General features: G+C 34.8%; 3 protein-coding genes across 3 annotated transcripts; all 3 read right to left on the bottom strand.

Moving 5' to 3' along the window:
• Nucleotides 1-6,595: 6,595 nt before the first annotated feature.
• On the bottom strand, nt 6,596-7,803 carry LOC129290085 (receptor-like protein EIX2). The gene is made up of 2 exons (XM_054926792.1): nt 6,864-7,803; nt 6,596-6,822 (listed from the first exon to the last, which is right to left on the bottom strand). Exons 1-2 carry the CDS (start codon nt 7,801-7,803, stop codon nt 6,596-6,598), a joined length of 1,167 nt encoding a protein of 388 aa, XP_054782767.1.
• A 2,219-nt stretch (nt 7,804-10,022) lies between these two features.
• On the bottom strand, nt 10,023-11,273 carry LOC129290086 (receptor-like protein EIX2). Its single transcript, XM_054926793.1, has one exon. It carries the CDS (start codon nt 11,271-11,273, stop codon nt 10,023-10,025), a length of 1,251 nt encoding a protein of 416 aa, XP_054782768.1.
• A 5,013-nt stretch (nt 11,274-16,286) lies between these two features.
• Nucleotides 16,287-20,673, bottom strand: LOC129291487 (alanine--glyoxylate aminotransferase 2 homolog 3, mitochondrial-like). The gene is made up of 9 exons (XM_054928861.1): nt 20,341-20,673; nt 19,857-20,087; nt 19,343-19,513; nt 18,223-18,366; nt 17,852-18,031; nt 17,388-17,613; nt 17,116-17,229; nt 16,926-17,012; nt 16,287-16,524 (listed from the first exon to the last, which is right to left on the bottom strand). Exons 1-9 carry the CDS (start codon nt 20,584-20,586, stop codon nt 16,475-16,477), a joined length of 1,449 nt encoding a protein of 482 aa, XP_054784836.1. The 5' UTR covers nt 20,587-20,673; the 3' UTR covers nt 16,287-16,474.
• Nucleotides 20,674-20,885: the final 212 nt, after the last annotated feature.

Consider the following 20,885-nt stretch of genomic DNA (forward strand, 5'->3'; position numbering starts at 1 on the left):
ATAAATCTTCCGTATTGAGACATAAAGGGTGTTGGGAAAAAATATTGAATTTCTTAGTTGATCAGTCTTAATTAAGGCCCACCATTTTTGTAGCTACTTGTGATGCAAAAGATGGGGTGATTTTAGGTGAGTTTGAAATTGAATTATGGGAAAGGTTTGAAGGTTGGACATCTTAATTTAATGTGATGTACCGAGCATACACCTACAAAACAAAGGATGGTAAATAATTAAGCATCTTGGGGAATTGTGTAGGAGAAGCTTGCAGATTGGTGGGAATAACAAGGCAAAATACAGAGAAGGTAGTGGTTATAATATTAGGTGGGGCAGCTGGCGTGGCATTTTTAGTCATATGCTTGCTATTTACAAGAAGTCTGATTAAGAAACATGATGGTATGTGTTGAATGAAACTGAGGGGCCATTTTTCTGTTCATGACATTAATTAATTATGCCATAGCTCATTTAAAATCCTAATGCTTTCATTCTAAAAAACCACGGTCTATTTTTATGTAGAGTATTAAATTGAAGATGATACATCTCTGAGAAGGCTAAATTCTTTTTGCTATGGATTCTTTCTACATATTCAGTTTTGGGGGCGGAAGAGATGGCGATTTTGTGGTGGAGAAAGGATCATTCATGTTAAAAGGTTTCTATGCATTATTAAATGTGGGAACTACTTAAAAGCCTTGATGGTTAAGTAAGATTTTATTGGGAAGAGCAGTAGAATGAGAGCATGAGAGTGAGAACTTTGCTTTTTATTTTATCATCATCTTTTTATTTTTGTAGATTAACTCATGCTTTTACCTAATGCCTGAAACTGGTCTTCAAGAAGGTGATTGTTAATTTGACGCAAATGTAAACAAAAAAATGTTTGTATAACATTTCAACATTACTTTCAGCAAAAACTACCAATTTCTCATTTTCACAGAAGTTATATTGACTTTCATGTGAAATATGAAAAGTTCAACGCAAGAATGACAACCAAACATGGTAAAAGAATCCTTATGCTTTTCTTTACCAAGTTCAAAAACATTGATTCATCCTGAGCATGTTGTCCCTGATACAAGTTTTTTAAAGATAAATACTCATGTTTCTATATGTGTCCATATACAGATATACTTATTCATAATATATATGTTGACTAAATCTTCCCTCAGAAACTCAGTCTGTTTCATGTTATGTATGGCAAATTCCTCTACTTCGTCCGTCCATCATTCAATTCCTCTTTCTCCTTATCATGTTCTTATGAATTTCTCCCCCCCAAAAAAGAGCCTAGACACGCACGAACATACAGTTTTTCTGTTCAAACTTCAGAAGTTCAAACATGCTAGTTTGTGCTAATTGTTTAATCTACTTTTTGAAAAGCTGTCATGCAACTTCTATTTATGTTACTTTAGCTTTCACAATTTCACTGTGTTTCACTTTAATTGTAGAAGACTGAGAGAGAAAGAGAGAGATAGATATGGAAGTGTTGACTTGACCTTTAATAATTCATGGGCTTACCTTGCCTTGTTGGTTTTAATGCTAGCTCATTCTTTTCCCAACCGCAACCACATGATATCATAAATTAAAAAGGTGTGACTAGTATACCTGTATTCATTATAATACTCAATTACTTACCCTCCTTTCTTTTCAATTTTCATAACTCACATGCTCTTATTTTTGTCAATTTTAATATTTTGAGTCAATTACAACAGACAAATTAAAAATAATGTTGTCCCCTTATTCTATACATTAATTAATTCAATCTCAACTTTGATATGTCAAATTTACCTTCTCTTGCACAAATTTAATGTGATGTCATACCTTTTGCTATTTTCTGCAAACTTGTTTAGTTTATAGCATTTTTTTCCTTATTATTCCAATGGTGTTTTTGATGCTAAAGTACTTTCATGTAACAGGCAGTTTGTTCAATAGGGATAGTAATCAACAAAATTTGCAAATTAGGAGAAAGCGTACTAGAGATTAAAAGAATTTGATTGAGGGGGAAGAAGAATCAGAAATTTTTTTATTTATAATAAGTTTTATTGCAATGATCATTGGAGCATCACATAACTATAAGTATAGATTACGAGAAATTTCATAGGATGAAAGTGAACATGCTCACCGTAGATCTCTTTGAATGAAAATTCTAGAATGTGAAACCACAAGCATATAGCTATTATGCCTTAATCCAGCTACATTCAAAAAACTGTATGGCATTTTGCAATCTAAAGGAGGGTTTATGGCTTCAAGAAATGTTACAATTAAAGGAATTGTAGCATTATTTGTGCATATTCTTGCTCATGGAATAAAATATAGATGGATTAAGGCAGCTTTTGCACGTTTTGGAGAAACGATTAGCAAACAATTTCATGTGGTTCTCAAGGCTATTATGAAGATAGGCAAATACTATATCAAAGAGATTAACTCAGATGCAAATTATCAAGATAATGACAAGTGAAAATTCTTTGAAGTAACAAAAGTTTGTAATTCAGTTCATATAGTTGTTAACTATTTGATAATGATAATTTTTTTAGGGTGCGCTTAATGCACTTGATGGTACTCATATTCAAATGACTGTTCCAATTAAAGATCGGGCAAGGTATCGAAATAGGAAAGGTGAGTTAAGCACTAATGTTCTTATAGTTTGTGATCCTCAAATGATATTCTCATATGTGCTACCTAGTTGGGAGGGATTCACATTTGATTCTCGAATTTTAGGTGATACTCTTCATAGGCGTCATGGTTTAAAGATTCCAGCTAGTAAGATTTCACTAATCTTAAATAATCACTTTAAGATTGAGAAATTTGTGTCCAAAATACAAACTAATTATTTCAAATACTTTTGTAGATAGGTATTATCTAGTAGATGTTGGGTATGCAAATGGTCCAAGCTTTTTAGCACCATATCGAGGAACAAGGTATCATCTTAATTTATAGAGAGGAAACACACCAACAAATTATAAAGAGTTATTTAATCTTCGACACTTGTCAGCAAGAAATACCATTGAAAGGGCTTTTGGGCTATTAAAGAAGAGATGAGCTATTTTACGAACTGCTAGCTTTTTTGATAAGCAAACTCAAGTCAAAATTATAAATGCATGTTTTATTCTTCACAATTTTGTAAGAGAAGAGATGTTTGAAGATGACTTGCTCAAAGAGGTGGATGAAGACTTTGAAAATTTTTTGGAAGTTGAGAGTGAAATTGGAGATGAGGAGAATATTAGAAGTATTCAAGCAACACATGAATGGACAACATATAGAGATACTTTAACTATGCAAATGTGGAATGAATATCAAGTTGATAGAACAATATAAATTTTTCTTATATTAGAATTGAATTGTAGTTGAAGATTTTTTTTTGGCCAATTTTTGTTTTCTTTCTTTTGAATAATTACTTCTTTTTGTCTAAAATATGGGATACTTTTTAACTATCTTTACAGGTATTATAGAAAAGTAGTTAAAAATGATTTGTAATTTGTATCATTAAATAAGTAAAAAATTATCACTATTTTTTTCAAGATTAAGCCTTCAATTAAATATCTCTTTGCAATAAAATTAATAATGACATTTGTGGAAAAAATCAATGCATTTGACTTTTTACAAAGCAACTTAAATTGTAGACCAATATTAGTTGATAAAAAAATGTCACATTCCCCCTTTTTTTTAATATAAAATAAATTAATATTTGCACCTTTTTTATTTATAAGTAAAACTACAAATTTCAAGAAGTATTTATTATAGTTTTTTAAATTGTCCCTCATTAAATTAATATTATTTTTACTAAATAAAATTTTTTCCTTAATTATGGGATAATTTAGTCCAATTTTTTTTTAATTTCAATCATAGTTAGCATACCTAATTAATTAACTTTTTTAAATTGTGTGAATTAATATTTTTCCTATATTTAAAATCACATGGAATATATTTTAAACTATATGGAGTAGTTAAAAGTTTAGATTTACATTTTGATGATATGAATATCGCATACAAGTTTTTCTTATGTTGGAACTAATTTCTAGTCAGAGGTTTTTTCCCCCTATACAAGCTTTTCTACATTTTGCTTTATTTGGTATTGAGAATATTTTATTTTGGCACTCGAATATTTTAATAAAGTTTCTAATATTTTGTTTTAGTGTTGAATGATTAAGTTTTTGAATTAAAGTTTAGTCTTTATCTATTGATCAAATTTTATAGAAAAAAAATAATTCGGATAATATGGATGAAGGGTCAATTTTGGTTGATAATTTAAATGCAAAACATTAAAAATATAATTTTTTATAAGTAGGAATAGATAAAAATAAAATTTAATTATGATTATTTGAAATTTTGTGCAATCCAAACAAAGAATTTTCACATTGAAATTTGAAATTATTTAAGCATCCAAACAAGGAATTTGAAATATATGGATTGGAAATGTGGGATTTGAAATCCAAATCTTCAAATCCAAACACTACCTTAGAGAGCAATATAATTTATAAATTATATACAATTTTTTCTATTATATTTAACTCTTCCCTACAAAGGAAATCTCACACATATCGCATGCATCTCACATACACACTATTCCCCATTTTTGACCACTTGGGGATTGATCTCAAAAACCCTTGCATTAGAAGGGAAAGATCATGCATTTGAGCTATAACTTACTAGTTATAAATAGTTTTGTTAATACAAAGAAAAATGTATTTGTTTGAAGGAAGACCAATAAAGTTAGAAAGAAGAACATTGTATTATTGCCCATAATACAATTCCAAACTAAGCAAATATTTACAATTCTAAGGTCACGTTGTTTATTAGAATAGAATGACATAAAATGGATTGAAAAAATGAAGGCAAAAATAATTAATGAGTTTTAACATGTTATTATGGGGGGAAAATTGATTTAGTTTATTTTTGTTTTGATTCTTTCAATCCATTCAATTCCATTTCTTTTTAATAATCAAACGTGATCTAAAAGTTCTAATCATAATAGTAGATTCAATATTGATACTACAACTAAAGTCACGATCCAATTCATGTAGTCTCTTAACTTCTCTGTAAACATATTTGCAGGCAACCTTCCAATCTTGTAACATTAGTTTTCTGATATCATCAACAATATTAAAGATGGGATACTCACTATCTTGAATCTCTTAAATAGTTTGACTTATCTCAAATTCTATGTAAAAATAACAAGTGTTGGTTTGTTTATTAGAGGAAAAGGATGTTGTCAAAATATTATATTCTTGAAATTATGTCATCTTTATAACACTACTTATTTTACATGTGAAAGTAACATTCCACATGTAGGGTAGTAGCTTTATATTGTCATAAGGGATAAGCCATCTTTTATTGCATAATTTACATCATAGTCACAAACAAGCAAGATGAACAAGACAACTAAAACACAATGACACCAAGAAAAGCATAACTCCACAACAAAATAGTACAAAGAGAACAAAATGATAAGAAAAACACCAAAAGTATAAAGTATCTTTGATTTTTCCCTCCATCAAGACGTTTTTCTAAGTAAATAAGTTAACAAGGGATTTAAAAACTTATGTCGAATTATGTTTAAAAATTAAATTGAAATCCCAAGAAAGAAATTAAATTGAAATATAACCATTCATTTTGATTAAAAAAATCATAAAAGAATTCACTTCTCCATGTGCCAAAAAAGAGAGAGGAAAAGGCAGTGTTTTAAAAGTTGAACTAGACCACGAACTGAAAAGGCCAAAAGCTCATAGTTCTTATGGTCAAACTGATTGTCAAACTAATGATGTAATAATTAAATAAAATAATATTATACACATATATAACAATATAAATATGAAATTGTTAAAAAATGTGCATAAAAGAATTAGCACCTGCCATGTGAATTATAAAAAAAGTACACTTATTGAGGATTTACAATTTTGGTTTCAAGTTCAGCTCACCCAATATTGTCATTTAAAAGTAAAAATTTGGATTCACTCTTTTTTTTTAAAAAAAAAGCATTAAACAAGTCTAGCTTAGTCTGATTCCCGATCTAACATCGATTTCCAATTCTTTACCAGGCTTAACCCTATGGATAGTTTTTTGAAGAAAATCAAGCCATCATGCCATTTGGCCAACGGTATAATCAATCTAGTTTTTAAAATACTGGAAAAGGTAATCACTTTTCTTGAATTTTCTAGTGTTTTCACATATTTTGATAAAAATTGTCTAAAAATATATTTAAGGTTGATTCAGTTAATAAGAATACAACTTATATCTTAGAAGGACATAAGCTTGAATCCTATAAATAGACAACCTGTAAAAACTTTTATAAATGATTTTTGAATTGTGAACTATATGCTAACTTGATAAGCCCCTATAATCCATCTCACATAAAATTTCACCTAAAATATATATCATATATATTGAGATTACAATAGTTTATAAGACTTGCAGTAAAATAAAGAAACAGTAATATTAAAAAGAGATACCTTTCAATCAAATGAGATGAAGATAAATGATGATGATAATTGATGGATCTTAATATGAGGTTGGAAATTATAAATACTATATAGGACTGACCAAAGTTTTAAATCATTCATACAAAACTTCTTTTATTTTTGCTTACTATTTCAACAAGATAGCAGCTAAATGGATTTCAACGGAGGGACTTCATCTTCAAGACAATGAAGACATAAAGCTTATCTTTCACATGGTCAACAAACTTGAAATAACCATGTCTACATCTCCTGTTGAAGAAAATGGTGGCACAGACTACCCAGAATCCTACAGCAAATCCAACTCCCATGCTGGCATAAAACCCAAACAAGAATTCTTCGAAATCATCTTCTTCTCCATGTTGCTCTTTCTTGTCTAATTTTTCACCTTGTGTGCAGTTCTTTATCAAAGGTAAAGTTCAGGATTGCCTATATAGCTTAGTGCATCAAAACTCTGAAGTTGGGTCCCTGTAGGGATTTTGCTAGTGAAATTGTTGAACGATAGGTTCAAGTGACTGAGAAAAGATAGGATAGATAGGCTCTCTGGAATTGGACCAGAAAGTTTGTTCTTTGAGACATCCAATGATTCCAAGAGCTTCATGTCTCTAATCTCTTCTGGCATCTTGCCTACCAAATGATTTTGAGATAAATTTAAAGATTGCAAGCTTGTAAGTGCAAACAATTCGGGAGGAAGAACTCCAGATAAATTGTTCCTTGAAAGATCAATCATATGCACTAGCTCGAGGTTGCTACTGTAGCTTAACTCTTGACCTTTCATAAGAAGCATGAGAGTGTCAGAATAATCACTAACATATTTTGATTTACTTGAGACAATGTTAAACTCGTGCTCTATTGAAGCATTAGGGAAAATCATGGAGGTGATATTATGAATACACCTTGGTATTGATCCAGAAAATTTGTTATTTGCAAGATCCAATATCATAAGAGAAGAAAGTTGGCATATTTCTGAGGGAATATTGCCTGTAAATTGATTGGATCTCAGTTTAAGAGCTCTTATGTTCTGGTTCATACAACTAGGTACAAATCTTGAAAAGTTATTTTCCCCAACATCAAGAAGTCTCAAGCTTCTACAATTTTGCAAAGACAAAGGTAAATCACCAGAGAATTGGTTTTTAGGCAAATGCAAAGATTGAAGATTAGATAAAGAGCCCACAGATTCAGGAATGCTACCCTTCAAGTTGTTGCTTCCTAAATTCACATAAACCAAAAATTTCCAGTTTGTGAAGCAATCTGGAAGTTCCTCGGACAAAAGATTCTGTGACAGGTCCAGATACCTCAATTGGCTGTTTTTATTCATTGGATGGCATAAAAGTGATGAAACAGATCCTGATAAAGAGTTATTTGCCATCTTTAACACCAAAACATTTGATGATAAACGTGGGAGCCCACCCATGAATTTATTATTCTCTAAGTCAATCACACCAGAGTTTAGCAGAACATTTGATAAGTCACAACTAATCAAGTTGTTAGACAAATCGAGAGTAGTGTGTCACGGGCTGAGAGTCTGGCGCAGCACACGGCGCCTGTGCGGCGTCCTGGAGGACCTCATAATCCTCAGGACAAGACTTACCACGTACGGATCACACTGGTTTCGCCCTGCCATGGGCTCATCAGGGAGGCGGCACTAGCCCCCGACCAGTTGTGCACACAGTCCGAAGACTAAGGCAGAACACCCCCAATGCTAATGTCGCCCCCTTTATCCATATTGTGCGAGGCTAACCAGCGGACCGTTCATTATCTTGGTCTTTACACGGTCACGAAAATATCATCCGTGACATTCTCCCACACCCAATCTAGCACGCCGTCGTGTTAGGGGAGAACGACTCCGCCCAAGGATCGTACGTACAGTACTGCCACAAACACATCAGCTTACTTGCTGAGTGGCCACCCGAGTCCTGCACTCTTTGGACCCACTCGCACCCGCGAGCCAACAGGAGTGGAGTCGACAACGGCCAACCATCCCGCCCGAGTCCCCACTTTTGGACCCACCTGCTCGGAGGCCTTTTTGGAGAGGTGCCGAGGCCGACCAGTCCCAACGTGGGACCCCACGCGCACACGGCAGTAAAGTACGTCCTGCTCTGATACCACTCTGTCACGGGTTGAGAGTCTGGCGCAGCACACGGTGCCCGTGCGGCGTCCTGGAGGACCCCATAATCCTCAGGACAAGCCTTACCACGTATGGATCACACTGGTTTCGCCCTGCCATGGGCTCATCAGGGAGGCGGCACTAGCCCCCGACCAGTTGTGCACACAGTCCGAAGACTGAGGCAGAACACCCCCAATGCTAATGTCGCCCCCTTTACCCATATTGTGCGAGGCTAACCAGCGGACCGTTCATTATCTTGGTCTTTACACGGTCACGAAAATATCATTCGTGACATTATACCACTCTGTCACGGGCTGAGAGTCTGGCGCAGCACACGGCGCCCGTGCGGCGTCCTGGAGGACCCCATAATCCTCAGGACAAGCCTTACCACGTACGGATCACACTGGTTTCGCCCTGCCATGGGCTCATCAGGGAGGCGGCACTAGCCCCCGACCAGTTGTGCACACAGTCCGAAGACTGAGGCAGAACACCCCCAATGCTAATGTCGCCCCCTTTACCCATATTGTGCGAGGCTAACCAGCGGACCGTTCATTATCTTGGTCTTTACACGGTCATGAAAATATCATCCGTGACATTCTCCCACACCCAATCTAGCACGCCCTCGTGCTAGGGGAGAACGACTCCGCCCAAGGATCGTACGTACAGTACTGCCACAAACACATCAGCTTACTGCTGAGTGGCCACCCGAGTCCTGCACTCTTCGGACCCACTCGCACCCGCGAGCCAACAGGAGTGAAGTCGACAACGGCCAACCTTCCCGCCCGAGTCCCCACTTTTGGACCCACCTACTCGGAGGCCTTTCTGGAGCGGTGCCGAGGCCGACCAGTCCCAACGTGGGACCCCACGCGCACACGACAGTAAAGTACGTCCTGCTCTGATACCACTCTGTTACGGGCTGAGAGTCTGGCGCAGCACACGGCGCTCGTGCGGCGTCCTGGAGGACCCCATAATCCTCAGGACAAGCCTTACCACGTACGGATCACACTGGTTTCGCCCTGCCATGGGCTCATCAGGGAGGCGGCACTAGCCCCCAACCAGTTGTGCACACAATCCGAAGACTGAGGCAGAACACCCCCAATGCCAATGTCGCCCCCTTTACCCATATTGTGCGAGGCTAACCAGCGGACCGTTCATTATCTTGGTCTTTACACGGTCACGGAGGTATCATCCGTGACATTTCTCTGTCACGGGCTGAGAGTCTGGCGCAGCACACGGCGCCCGTGCGGCGTCCTGGAGGACCCCATAATCCTCAAGACAAGCCTTACCACATACGGATCACACTGGTTTCGCCCTGCCATGGGCTCATCAGGGAGGCGGCACCAGCCTCCGACCAGTTGTGCACTCAGTCCGAAGACTGAGGCAGAATACCCCCAATGCTAATGTCACCCCCTTTACCCATATTGTGCGAGGCTAACCAGCGGATCGTTCATTATCTTGGTCTTTACACGGTCACGGAAATATCATCCGTGACAAGTGGTTCTCTTAGCCAAGCTCCAGAGCTTGTCCTCAACTATAGAGGATATTCCTGAGCTAGAAATGTTCAAATAATGAACATATTCAAGAGAATATAACCATGTTGGAAAGACAGACCCTAGTTTTGAAGCATGTAAATATACATAAGCAAGTTGAGAAGGAGGGGTCCAATTTGAATCCATATCAAAGATAAAGCTTGACGAACTCAAATCTAACATCTGCAGTTTTATGAGTTTAGTGAAATTCATTTTTGACGCCACCCCAACCAATGAATTTCCCCCAACAAGCAAATTTTCCAAGTTTGAGAGTTTTCCAAGACTTGATGGGAAAAAGCCATGCAGGTGATTGTAACTGAGCTCTAATGAGATTAATTCTGACAAATTTCCAATGGTAGCAGGAATGGGACCTTGCAATGAATTCCCATAAAATTCAAGATATTGCATATGCTTATATTCACCAAGCCAATCTGGAATTGTTCCATTCAATTCGTTTCCAGATAACATCAAGTATTCCAGATTTCTAAGATTTCTTAAGGTGTCTGGTATTGGGCCCTTTAACTTATTGCTTTCAAGGATGAGAGCAGAAAATTCATCACTAAGATTTAACACTAGTTTAGAAATTTCAAAATCAAAATAATTTTCCGAAAGGTCAAGATATTGAAGGGAAGTAAAATTGACAAACCATCCAACACCAGGAATTACATCAGTAAGTTGGCAACTTCTCAACAACAACTCTGACAGTGAAAGCAACACACTCATGTGTTGGATCCAATGAGTTTCCTTGTGTAGATCAATACCACTAAGATCAAGAATTTTCAATGATGGAAGATGAGAGATCCATTGAATGTTATCCATGTGAAGGTTTATATTATATGACAAGTCAAGATACTTAAGGTTGGAGAAATTTCCACAAAAATGAGGAGGCATAGTTCCTAACAAGTTGCGATATGCATTTGAAGGGTACAAATGAAAAGTTTGGAAGTCATTCCCACTCAAATCCAATGAGTTCAGAGATTCAAGCAGAAATAAAGGCAAGATGATTTCACCTCCTAACCTCAAGCAATTGGAACTTACATCAATTGGTGAGCAACCCAGGTTAAGACTAGTGACTTTTCCTGTGATGTTGTCGCACTGAACACCATGCCACTGGCAGCAATCTTTCTTGATAGACCAAGAAGAGAGGGAACTTGTTGGATCAATGACACCTTTCTTGAAGCTTAAGAGTGCCTGCCTCTCCATTTCATTGCAACGGGTTCTTAATGAACAAGAGCCTAAGTGCAAGGTAGATGCAAATAGTATCATCCACATCAAAAGAAAACTAGCTTAGGAAGTGGAGGTAGCCATGGCCAAACAAGAGAGAATTCGTAGCGATTTAAGAAGCAAGTAGGTATAAAGTGTGCTTATAAGACAAATTCTACAACTGGTTTAAGATGTGAGAAATAAATTATATGAACTGTTCATATTTGTGACACTACTTTTTTCTCCCCAAAGAATTGATTACAGAGTTGAACAAGCCATGACCCATCAAACACGGGTCAATGAGAAATGAGTGATTGTTATTTTTGCACAACGACTTTATCACCTTCGTATCTTTTCATTGTCTTCAAGATTTGGCACAGCAACTTCATAAACACGCAAAATGACTTGACCTATACATAAATGGGCCAGGCCATCAGGGAACATGATGAAGCCCAATGTTGGCGCCATACGAAGATTTTTGCCGGATCCCGGGTTTCTTTTGTTCCAGGCTTCTAGTCATGATAAATATTTTCAATTAAAATAATATTTGTAAATATTTTTAATTGGGGTGAAATGATCATTTTTAAACATATTATCTGGACCAAATAAGTTTTAATTGGTTTATAGGTTTATAATTATCATAACTAACCATATTACACCCACGCTTGGGGTTTTATAAGTAAAATTTTATTTTATTTTTACTCAGGGGCAGTTCTCAAGAAAATAATTATTCCGGGAAAACAGATAAAAACATTCATAAACAATTGATAATTAACAAAATTGAAGGATCGAGAAACATAAATCATAAATAAAATATAAAATACAATAATTGAAAAAGCAATTCTATAAAATATGGGACAAGGGCTTTTTAATATACCTCTTTCTAATGTCCATTGTAATACCTCACCTTTTCAATTTGTTTTTCATTTTTTTTAGATTATTGTCTTCTATATAAGATGTTAGGATATATTATTTTTGGAGATTTATTGTGGTGAAATTTATTATCTATTGAGATTTATTCTTGAGATTAAGTATCTTGAGTTTAAGGGAAAGTATTAGGATATATCATCTTTGAAGATTTATTGTGTTGAGATTTGTTATCTTTTCAAATTTATATTTTGTTGAGATTTAAGATTATTTTATATTCATTATATATTATTAGAATATTTATTAGTTATTATTAGGACAATTTATATATTATAAGCTCTTCATATAAATAAAGTATGATACTTTTCCTAACCTTATTTCCTTCTCTCTTGATTTCTTTCATAAAATAAGAGACATCCTGGTATCTTGAAATCTTGAAACACTAGAGTATTATATTTTTTTTCTTACATTTTATATATATATATATATATAATATATATATATCAAAACTACAAAATTTTATGATAATTTTCCTTGAAAAATCATAACATATTACAAAAACTCTATCATTTCATGACTTCAAGATATTAAAATGTGTTTTATTTTATATAGAAGTTAATTATAAAAAATGAAAAAAAAAAAAGGAAACCGCCATCACATTAGAAGGCATTTTGGAAGCTCCCAGCTCATAAAATTTAAAATGTAGAAACCGGTGTCGACATCCAGATGATATATAGCCGTTAAGATGCAGAGAAAGATTTGAACACAGTGAGACTCAGCGAAATCTACGGTCGTAGGGATCAAGGGAATGTGTTCATTATGTCCTCATTTTGCTGCTCTCTTCTGACCTCCATTTTTGTTTCTATCTATTTGATTCATTCCTCACGCATCTAATCTAAATTACCCTTTTACCCCTCATGTCATTTCCTTCCTCCTATTGTTATTCTCTCTTGACTCTTCTCTATAGCATTCATTGTAGAATTGAATTTCACATCTTACTGCTACTACTTGCATTCCCACCCTAAGTTTAATTTTAACCACGTGATCAGCTAGCCTCATTTGACTTTATCTTCATCTATTTCGTTCTTTGAAATAATTTTTTTTATCGATCATTCTTTGAAATAATTAAAACTTAAACTCGCATCGCGTAAGGAAAATGATTATATGAGACTATGCTGTTTTCTATGACCACATTTTCAAGGAGGCTAATACCGTGCTGATTGGCTTGCACGTATGTGTATTCTTCTTATCATTAGACACGTGTTCTCACAGGATTGTAGAATGTTTAGCTATTATGTGGACTATGATCTCATTAATGAACCCAACAGATCTGGCTTGGTTGATATAAGTTGTTTCTTTCTTTAAGCGTTTTGCTTCCTATTATATTGAATTAAAAAAAAAACGTAAACTATTTCAAATGTGCAAGGTCAGTACTAAAACCAAAAAAGAAGGTTTGTGAATTATATAACCCATGCATGTGATTAAGGGGTGGGTGTAGTGAGCGTGTTTTACTTTTTCCTTTTGAAATAAGAGTCATCCTACTCTGTGGGGGAAGGGGTAGATATGTTGGTCTGTGTTTTTGATCCATTAAAATATATATATATATATATATATATATACATACATACATACACTAAAACTAAGGTTATGGTTATGATGAGGACATGCAGTGCATCCAATAATAGAAAAAAGAAAAAAGTTAGCAGGGTGGCTCGTAAAAGAATATAATATGATACTGAAACTTGTTATGACATAAGAAGAAGCGAGGGTATTTTAGTAAAAACAACATGATTCTATCAGGATGTAGGTGAACAACAATCAATTGACTAATCAGCTCAAGAAGGTGGAGACCAACAAGGTGAGAAGAACGACGAAGAGGAAGTAGCTAGAGAAGAAGAAAAGATCAATGGACGTGAGAACCTTTTTATATATGATGAGCAGTGTAATTCTGAGAAAGTGTATGCAAGTTTACCATGAACATTCCTATCTCTTCACCGATCTGGCTTTCGTTTTCGTGTCTTCATTAAGATTTTCTGATCTGATTTTCCGGCAAACTTCACCGGTTTCTGCCCAAAGGTACTCTCCCTTGTCACCATTGACGATCATTAGACCCGATTGTTAATTAACTACAATTGTGCTGCACATAGTAAATTGTTATGTCAACATTTCATACTGTATTGTATCTAGTAATGTTCCATATGCTTGCTTTAATTTGTCTTCAAGTCTATATATCCTCGTGGAGTTGGGATGCTTTGATAAATTTACTTGAACATATATGTCGGATCTATGATCTATCAGTACAAACTAATTTAGGTAGGTAATACAGCACGTGGTTGGAAGAAGAGACGTAAGTATAACAAAAATATTGTCACAATTGATATATATTCATGTTCGTTTTGGCATGATGGATCGATTTATGAGAATAGAGGGATTTAATTATACTTATATATGCTTGATTTGGATGAAGAGGAATAGTTTTTTTTTTTTTTTAGGAGTTTTTCCTCCTAAATTTCCTTTTCCTTCCTATTTCTCTCTTTGTCTAAACGAAGCGGTAAGATTTCAAGAAGGGCTTTCTCCATGATTTCCATTTGCAAGCAACCACCTTTCCTCTTTATATTCTTTGAGAAAGAAATTAAAGATCATGTTCAAGGCAGTTATTACTTACCTCTAACGCCAACTTAGCTTTAACTTTGTTTTGTTAGAAGTATTGTGTTAACTTTAACATAAGGTTTACGTATGCACGAAATAAAGAATGTTATTTAGACTAAATTTGTTTTAATTGGTTAATTGATTTAAAAGAAAAGTTGTTATAGGTTGGTTATATAAGAAAAGTTGCTTATATAGTCAGGAAAGGTTTTGGTTATGAACGCCATCTATAACAGCAATACCCGCGTGGGACTATATATCAATTTGTGAAGTATTCATCATATCCATATTTGCTTTCTCTCGTTCATGATCTATTAATAATATGACTTAATACAGGTTTTGATATTAGAATATATGCATTACATCAAGGGTAAGATTTATATAGTTAGTCTTATATACTTAATATATTTATATCGAATCAAATTATAATACATAAATTTTAATATGTTAATAAAATTAATAACAAGATTTATTATATAATAAATTATTTATAAAAGATAACCATATCTTGATTTAATTGAAAATAAACACATAAATATATATAAAACTAAATATATAAATTTCTTCCTTAATTACATAAAATCTAAGAACGAGGTATATTAATCATGACTTGGGAAAATACTGCATATATTTTGTCGATTTTTTCCTTTTTGAACGTGCTTAAATTTCTGAATTTCTTAGTTTTAATTGTTATTTTTAATTAAAAATAGTTAATTTACATCAATCAAATTTATGTGTATGTGGCCCCTTAAATCCTTTCTAGTGGAAGGTCACAGGTTCATGTGCGTTTAAATTGTCACTTGTTGAATAAGTAAATAAATAATGAGATTGTGTGTTGCATAGAACCTACAATAATATATTAATTATTAATTTACATTATTACAACTTATATTATATATATAGTTAGCAGTTAGTTGAAAAAAAATAGACTAATAATCTATAACATTGTGGTTTAAATCATGTTAATATGAAATCAATTTATAATTGTAAGCATTTCTATAAGTGTTTTTTAGGTTTAGAGACATGTTTTAAACCTGTTAAATCTTAAAATTCAACTCACCTCAACTTGTTTCATAAAATGTGTGTGTATTATAGAATGCTAAATTTTATAAGTAAAAATATAATATTTTAATTAAAAATTGCATTTGGCCTTCTTTTGATTAAATGTGAAAACTGATGAAGTAAACCTATCTATACCATGACTTTGGCCAGAAAACACCAGTACCACTGCTACTTCTGCTGAGTGGTTCACAGTTCACTTGTATCTTCCGGTCTAAATTAAAATGTGTTTTAGCATTGCACTTGATGTACCTATAGATGAAAATTTAACCCAAAGGTCTTAATTTGAATCTAAAGTATTCAACAAAACAGGAGGACGCAGTTAAGTTTAATATGGTGGATAATTAACCAAAAAAAAAAAAACTAAATACAGGGAAATCAATTACGAGAGATAAAGAAGATAAATAAAAGTCATGCTACAATAAGAGATGAGATTCGCGAGACAACGAAATGTTAACTCCTCGTTTAATTTTAGCAAGGTCACATTAGAAAATTGTAACGTAACTCTAATCCAAGCCTGCGTAATATATTTCTAGCTTTACTAACAAACCAGAAACGTGATATCTGGTTCTGGTAATATCATATGATCACATAAATATTTCTTTATCTACAATTTGACGTTATCTTTTTTATGATTGCATCCTAGATAACGCTAAGTCCATCGCGTCCACCAGAAAGTCTGCATCCATAGTAAATAGATTTACAAATTATTAGTAATAATTAATTTGAGAAAATTCAAAATGGAATATAACGTCTAGTATATATGAAATATTATAGATCTACTGCTATTATGTAATATCTTAATGTCTTCTATGACGACACTCATCATCTTACACACTAAAGTCACCCCGATGACTAGTTATAAGTTATGGGTTTGCTTTTCAAGCTTATCCTTCTCATTTGTATTCCCAAAAACAAAAAACAAAAGATCAACTAAAATTTAACCTGTAGTATAAAATTAATACAGAATAAGTTTTTTTTTCACAAATCTCACATCCTAGAAGTTCTTAGAAATGCCATCTATTATTCCCGAGTAATGTTGTGCTTCTTAGGTTTTAGGAATATAATAGAAAGACTAACCTGCATCTTCTTTGGTGAAACACAGAGGAGGTGTAATTCTGAAGACATTCCCGTAATACCCACCTTTTCCAACGAGGACTCCTAATTCTGATTGTAAACGTAAAAGAGATTATCAGTTAGCAACCAAAAAAAGGAGAAAATATACGAATAATTAACCAAAACTAGAGAAAGAAAAGGCCATGAAATATACCCTTCATCTGGTCCAATACTTGCAATGTTTCAGCTTTTGCTGGTGTCTTAAATTTACGGTCAGTCACAAGTTCAACTCCAAGGATCATCCCTCTCCCTCTTACGTCCCCAATTACTACACAAGAAACCAGCTAGTTTTCCATCATGAAGTAAAAAATAGTTTCTTATGTTTTGATTATTATAAATCCACTTCAATCAAGAAAGATCCCTATATATGTGAAAAAAGCTGGCTATGATTCAAGGTCAGGAAATAAGAAGGAATAGAAGTATTACATTCATATTTATCCTTGAGCGCAGAGAATCTCTCTTTCAAATAAGATCCCACCACAAATGCATTTTCTTGAAGTTTCTCTTTCTCTATCACTCTTAAAACAGCCAACCCTGCAGCAGTGCAAACAGGATTCCCTCCGAAAGTGTTGAAGTAATTTCGGCGAACCAAGACCTCAGCAATCTCTGGAGTAGTTACTACTGCACCTAAGGGAATGCCATTTCCAATCCCCTAACAAAAGAAAATCACAAGACAATAACATATATACAAAAGCAATTGTGCACTTTGGTAAACCCTGTTTTTCTTCTACTCGGTTAGCAAAATTTACTAGAATTAGATAGGTAACAAAGAATATAGAAATCGATGATCTTTTAGTTATTGCAGTTTTGATTTTACTAATTGAGCTAGTCCTTGTTGGCATGGTGCAAACTGTTACAGTTTTAGCATCTGAAGGGGAGAGAAGAATCACCTTTGCCATTGTCACAATGTCAGGAACAACACCATGGGCCTCAAATCCCCAAAAATGGCTTCCAGTGCGAGCAAACCCAGCCTGAACTTCGTCGGCGATACAGAGCCCTCCGGCTTTTTTAATATTGCTGTAGACGGCAGGCAAGTAACCTGGGGCCAATTCTATGATGCCCCCCACTCCCTGCCACATGTAAGTAACAGTGGCGTCAAAGGGTTTGTTTTCTGATAAATTTCCGTATAGATTCGGTCGGCTATAATGTTTAGAAAAAATATGTGATAATTTCAAGCAGTTTTCACTGAGACTTCACATTTAATATGCTTTCATACAGTCAGAAGAATTCCATGTGGCCGAATTCATTTCAAAGGAAATACCTGTATAGCTTCAGAAATGAAGGCAGCAACATTTCCAGAAGTGCCAAAGTCAATCATATCTTGGACATCTCTTGCATACTTTTCTCCGTCAGAACCAAAAATACCTCTATAAGGGTCTGGATTTACGGCATGATGAACTCCAGTCTGTTGGCCACATCAGCAAAACAGCATATATATTAAGAAACTGTGTAATATGAAAATTTAAAATGTCACGCTATCGGCCAAAAGTTAAGTATTGTATGCAACTTTATATGGTCAACATATAATGAGTTCACATAGCAAGGAAGAAAGTGATAAAACAAAGGAGAAAGACATCATTTGAAAGCCGTATTTTTGTTTCCTCCTAGTAATGCAAGGCCAGAGCAGATACCACGCATTATAACATTATTTTCCCAAGTGTGTCCACATTTTAGACATTGCTTTCAAAGTAAAAGCCAACTTCAATGAGCTGATCAGTGAAAGCCTCCAACTCCAACGATGCGGAATTCCGTTGATGTTACTATCACACCTACGTTGGCAAGGAACTAAAAGGTTGGTGAAAATATGCGCCAGCCAACTTTGATGTGACAATCCACTAACATCCTTGGTGATAGTGTTCTTTCGTCTTGGTAAATTTAGAAAACATTCAGAAGCCTTTCTGAGAGAATCAGTGATATAATATTGAATTTAAAGGTTGTCCAAATAAAAATAAAAAAAAACCAAGTATTATATGTATGTATCTCTTGCGGGCGCGCAGAAGTCATATTTATTAATTAGTACAAATACAAATATCTTACACAAACACATAAATTATGTTCTTATTTTATAAAAAACTCCAGAAATTTTACATCATTGTTAAGAAATTATATAGTTTATCATAATTCATTTCTGAAATATAATAATAAAGGTCTATTTTTTAATGTGTGTGTGTTTGTGTGTGTGTGTGTAACCAAATTTGTATTATCGCACAATAATCTCTAACATGCTTTGAAATATTAAAAAAAAAAGAGTAGAATTGAAATTACAAGGGGAAAAAAATATTTAGTTTAGAGATAAATTAAGAATGACGGTAGTCAAATTAAATAGGAGTGGTTCAGGAAAAAATAAATAAATAAGAGTGGGAGAGAATAAATATATATACTTGAACAACGTTAAATTTCCAGATGCTTTGGGCTGTGGCCCCCATCGTCCCAGCTGCATTTCCGTGATAGGAGTTCCTCAGAGATATAACGTCGTGGCATCCCGTATACAATCTTGCCATTAATATTGCCAGTTCGTTTGCTTCCGTTCCAGAATTTGTGAAAAACACCACCTGTGTCCATAATTCGTCAGCACAAGCACAACGGATTTCAATTCTATTATTCATGTCCAAAAAGTGTCGTCATCAATTTTTGTAATATATGTTCGTAGTCGTTTCACGTGAAGCACGTCAGTTTCTTCTTTCAAGTCGTTTAATCCATGACTGAATTATACTTTCATTAGAGTAATAACAAGTGAAGACTTGATCCCAAAAAACAAAAAAAGAGCAACAAGCGTGAGTCTACAGAAACACGCATATTGAAATGAACGAATACGGATGCTTTTTTTTAAAAAAAACAAACAAACAAACAAACAAGAACACCCTGAAATATAGAAATCATGATCAGCAGAGGCACCTTGAGATTGCCAGGAAGTTTGGAAGCCAAAGCCTCGGCGAAATCGGCGATGGCATGGTTGAGGTAAAGAACCGTCGAGTGCTGCAAGCGCTTTGTCTGGTTCACTATGGCTTCCACAACATCAGGATGGCAGTGCCCGCAGCACACCGTAGCAATCCCTCCGAACGCGTCCAAATACCTCCGCCCCTTGTCGTCGTACAAGTACTGCCTCTTCCCCTCCACTATGTTCACCTATCACCACCACCATCGTATTCATCAGAATTAAAATCGGGATCAGAATCAAAGCACACTATACATTTCTGTAACTAGTTCATAGAACATTTCTTCAATTTAGTAACGAAATGATGGTTTGTGTACGGGGCGACGGCTTTTGTGCTCCCCCTCGCCGTCAGCATCGAAATCGAATCACCGTGCTAAGTCAAATATTTGTGAATTTAAGAAATTATAAAGCATTGAACTTCTTAAATAAATTTATCATTCTTACGGGAGTCTTGTACAAGTGGAAGACGGAGGGGCTGAGATACTGCTTGCGCTTGGCGAGGATCTCGTCGGCGGAGGGGCCGGAGTAGGGCAGGGGAGAGTAATCGAAGGGTGGGAGTTCAGGGATGGCGGCCACGGCGTCGTTTTGCTTCTCGGCCAACTGAGATACATAGTGTTTCCATCTCATAGGATTCCCTCGCGGAAAGAATTTCGTGGATACGAGTCCCGCCATTTTTCGCGCGGAGGCCATGAGGTCCGAGATTACAGGACCCGACCCGACAAAATTGGAGGGTATGAGCTTGTGACTCTACTTGTTTGTGAAGGAGAGGGAGATGAAGAAGAATGCAGAACCGAGGAAGGTTTAAATAACAAACTTGGAGGGGGTTCCCTGATTTGATTGGAAGGAGAAATTGGGATGTGAGTTGTAAGTAACAAATAGTAATAACGAAACTTATTAAATTACACCCTCCAAAATGACTACACTGAATCTGTTTGGATACTCATTAAAAATTAATTTTAAAATTAAATTATACTTTTATAAAAATTTAT

Source organism: Prosopis cineraria, unplaced genomic scaffold (genome assembly GCF_029017545.1).
Source record: "Prosopis cineraria cultivar Desert tree isolate PC_DT_omini unplaced genomic scaffold, ASM2901754v1 PC13, whole genome shotgun sequence".
NCBI lineage: Eukaryota > Viridiplantae > Streptophyta > Magnoliopsida > Fabales > Fabaceae > Prosopis > Prosopis cineraria.